This window comes from Anopheles coluzzii, chromosome 2 (assembly GCF_943734685.1).
Source record: "Anopheles coluzzii chromosome 2, AcolN3, whole genome shotgun sequence".
Classification (NCBI taxonomy): Eukaryota; Metazoa; Arthropoda; class Insecta; order Diptera; family Culicidae; genus Anopheles; species Anopheles coluzzii.
In genome coordinates, this window is record NC_064670.1 from 44031801 (window position 1) to 44035194 (window position 3394).

At 43.0% G+C, this 3394-nt stretch overlaps 1 protein-coding gene across 1 annotated transcript; it reads right to left on the reverse strand.

Annotated features, from left to right (window-relative positions):
* Positions 1 to 999: 999 nt before the first annotated feature.
* On the reverse strand, positions 1000 to 2649 carry LOC120952873 (uncharacterized). The gene is made up of 4 exons (XM_040372420.2): positions 2195 to 2649; positions 2048 to 2118; positions 1826 to 1979; positions 1000 to 1732 (listed from the first exon to the last, which is right to left on the reverse strand). The coding sequence occupies exons 1-4, from the start codon at positions 2334 to 2336 to the stop codon at positions 1638 to 1640; spliced, it is 462 nt and encodes a 153-aa protein (XP_040228354.1). The 5' UTR covers positions 2337 to 2649; the 3' UTR covers positions 1000 to 1637.
* Positions 2650 to 3394: the final 745 nt, after the last annotated feature.

Consider the following 3394-nt stretch of genomic DNA (forward strand, 5'->3'; position numbering starts at 1 on the left):
CCCGGGATTCACCTTTCGTAACACTGAAAACGCACTGAGTGTTGGGTGCCGCTGATTTACACAGACGCAACTCAGCAGGCAGCCATGGCTAGATACACTGTCGGATGTGTGGATGGACCGTTGCTCTGATTTCCCTTTTGTTTGTGGGACAACCATACTATCAAACAGTTGTGACCCGTTCATTTCAGTGTTCAGTGTTTACTAGGTACATGTTTTGCATAATGAATTTTCCAGCCTTCCGAAACAGATCGGTTGAAAAGGTTGCCTCTTCGATTCAAAATTTAAATTGAAATGCATTTTAAAACGCACCATCAAAATAATTCAACCCGTCCGAAGATATTGGACTCCAATGTGCATTGTTGGGCGAAAAAAGCAAACCAAACGTACGCTGTCCACACAACCACAGCCTTTGCACAGTACGTGATCGTTCTTTTGTTGAATTCGCCACGGGACCGTCAGCTCTGCTGTCTTGGGATCTCTAGAGGGATAGTTTGCCCGTGTTGCTAACATGTTAACCGGCCTAGAAAATTACACCTGGGGCCAACCTTACCGATCACTTGACGCGCTGAAAACCATAACGAATCACGACGGGTTCGCTCTCTGCTAGTGTTACTATTTTTTCAACACCCCTTTCAATTCTTATTACTATTTTATCATGGATTTGGTCCGCACCTCGTCGTCGGAGAGCCTCTTTGCGTTTTGCGGCGCCGCATTTGGTGTCGATCGTGACCGTGAAAGGAACGCTCCTGTCGCGTGGATGACGGTGGAAGCAAACGCCGTTTTATCACGAGCACTGCACATAGATTCGAATGTAAACAATCAGGTCAGGGTGAAACTTTTGACCAGATAATGGATAGAAAAAGCTGCAGAGATGAAATGCTTCTCTTCTGCTTAGATCAACTGGTAGGGCGTTGTTCACGGAGCGCACGAACTTCCGAGTTGAGTACAGCAGATAGCACTGAAAATCGTTCAAATCCACAAAGCAATGCTAGAAACATGTGTAAGGGATCGTGTTTATTCTAAATGCATCGAAAAATCGAACATATTTCGTCAGGCCTCTCACTAATTTCCTTCGATTGGAAGTTTTGCGAATTTCATTTGCTACTATAGCACTTTTCCTAATCTGTTTTACAAAAAGCACTGGGTAAGGTATGTGTCAGCCAAAAAGTACCGGTATCACTTCTCGTCACGGCCAACGAGTACTAGTTATGCACTGGTACGCGTAATTTGTTGCATTCCAATAGAGTTTTGTATGAGCTAATTATGTTTGCTTTGTTTGTTTTTTTGGTATCATTAAGTTCTCACCGCTGTATAATCCTCTAAGAAGCACGTACGACGCGATTGTTAAATGTAAATATATGCAAGGTATATGTGTTGAATGGCTTTTAATTGCAAACGTGTCCATCGGGAGCGGTACACTCCCGCAGTGGATGGAATGACAATGAACAGTCCAAGGCGGCGGACTGCTTGACGAACTGAAACTTCCTTTGGCAACAGCTTCCTTTGACAACCCCCGATAATTTACCGCGATTGCTACAGTGCGACAGACGGACGGACGGGTAAGATGCAATGACTAGCCTGCATTTCCCTTAGCATTGCTCCAGATGTGGTTGTCCAGCTCCTTTATCGGGACGCCACTAGACCACATCTATGTAGTACAGCTGCTCCTGTTGTTCGCGACGCATCTTCCGACAGGCACCGGCGACCACGAGCGCTTCCAGGGTGAATATTACTACAACACGAGATGTGATTGTTTCGTATGAATGAAAGAGCTCGTAAGATATTGCTTTGAAACCATAGATGTAAGGATTTTTATACTACTTACACGTAAACACGATGATAAGTTTAATTTCTATTATCGTTTTACCATCATTCCTCCCGTCATACTCGGTCGCGCTGAGCACTATCCGTCGCACGATAGCCGATGCTTTGAGGGTTATTGTGCAGGTTTGATAAATCTGTAGTAATTTTTCATTGCGCTAATAAAAGAAATAAAAAAAACTACTAATAGAAATTCAATTTTTATGCTACTATTCAACATACGCACCTTTGTAACACCGATGATAAGTAACAGAGAAAGCAAATTGTACAACACCAGCAATACGATGATAGGCTCCACTGTAGGAATAAAACGCAAGCCGATGAGTCATAGAAAAGTGCCTCTTTCCCCTCAATTTCCCACTCCCCTACTTACCACCATCGCAAGCTAGCTTTTGCGAAAAGCTCGTCGACCGTGCACAGTGCAGGAAGGCACGGGCAATGTGGAAGGAGATGAAGATTTCTCCGAACGCGATAAAGTAACTCCACGAATAGTAATTACACACCGAGCAACGCATCGTCAATATATTAATAATTGAATCAAACTCCTTCACTATTGCAAAAGAGAAGCTGAAGATACCGTACACCAACGGAATGTGCCCTCGGTTGTATCCTTCCCGAGTAAGCCGAGCAATACAGCTTTCAAGTCCGTTCAACACAGCGCTGGTTTAGAGGCAGATTAATTGGCACACCGGTCACTGCAGAACACTACGTAACTACAACTACAATAAAGGTTTACAAGTTTTCAGTATCTATTGTTTTGACGGGACTTCTAGAAATATATGTCCTGGCTACGAACGACGCGTAACGCGGTGTGTTGGGGTGAGGACACCCGTTGCTGTGTGACGTTTCGCGCTCATGCGCAATGTATTTTTCTTATGCTGGCATTTCAGATGCATTTGAATTTGTTTGAAAACATACTGTTATGACTGTTGTGATTTTGTATTATAGCTTAATTTAATCGTTTAATGTTGCAATAGTAAACCCAAACATTTCCTCACTATTGATAAACTCCGTTTTCTTGAATACAACAAAAAATCTACCTGTAGTACACTTACCGATACTAACAAGTGATATGTTCATTTCCCAGTTATGAAGTAATAAAATATGTTCTATAAACATTCAACAGGACACGTTACTAATTTATAGCTTCGTTTAATTTCCCCACGCCATGAGCAAAGATCATGATCCTTTCGGTTTTTGTTGCGCCATCATCGCCATCATTTGCTATTCTCATTGCTTTGTTAACTTATCGCTCTCTTGCCAGATGAAAAAAAACACCATAAGCACCATACAAGCCAACGTTCGACGCGTATTGCTGGTGGCCATTACTGTAGAAGATTGCCGCTGATTGGAATTTATACCGGCCAGTAAGTTAGCTGGCAACGGTGCCGACAACCATCTACCGGTGACATCTTTATTCGAACCTCATTCCCTGCGAGCTGATCGGTGAGCAATGATTATGCCAACATCCTTGCGTAGCGTGAGTAACGTTCCATAACGGGGCGTTTTATCAGATACCACCAACCCCAGTAAGAGAATGAAACGATGTGTAAGATTTGAAAAGATATCCAAA

Excerpts from the sequence above, each read along its gene's own strand:
- LOC120952873 (XM_040372420.2), bottom strand. The coding sequence starts at position 2,336 with ATGCGTTGCTCGGTGTGTAATTACTATTCGTGGAGTTACTTTATCGCG. Across the intron at positions 1,980-2,047 it reads TTATCATCGGTGTTACAAAG|CGCAATGAAAAATTACTACA; the intron begins GTGCGTATGTTG and ends TTCTTTTATTAG. Across the intron at positions 1,733-1,825 it reads ACTTATCATCGTGTTTACGT|TAATATTCACCCTGGAAGCG; the intron begins GTAAGTAGTATA and ends CTCGTGTTGTAG.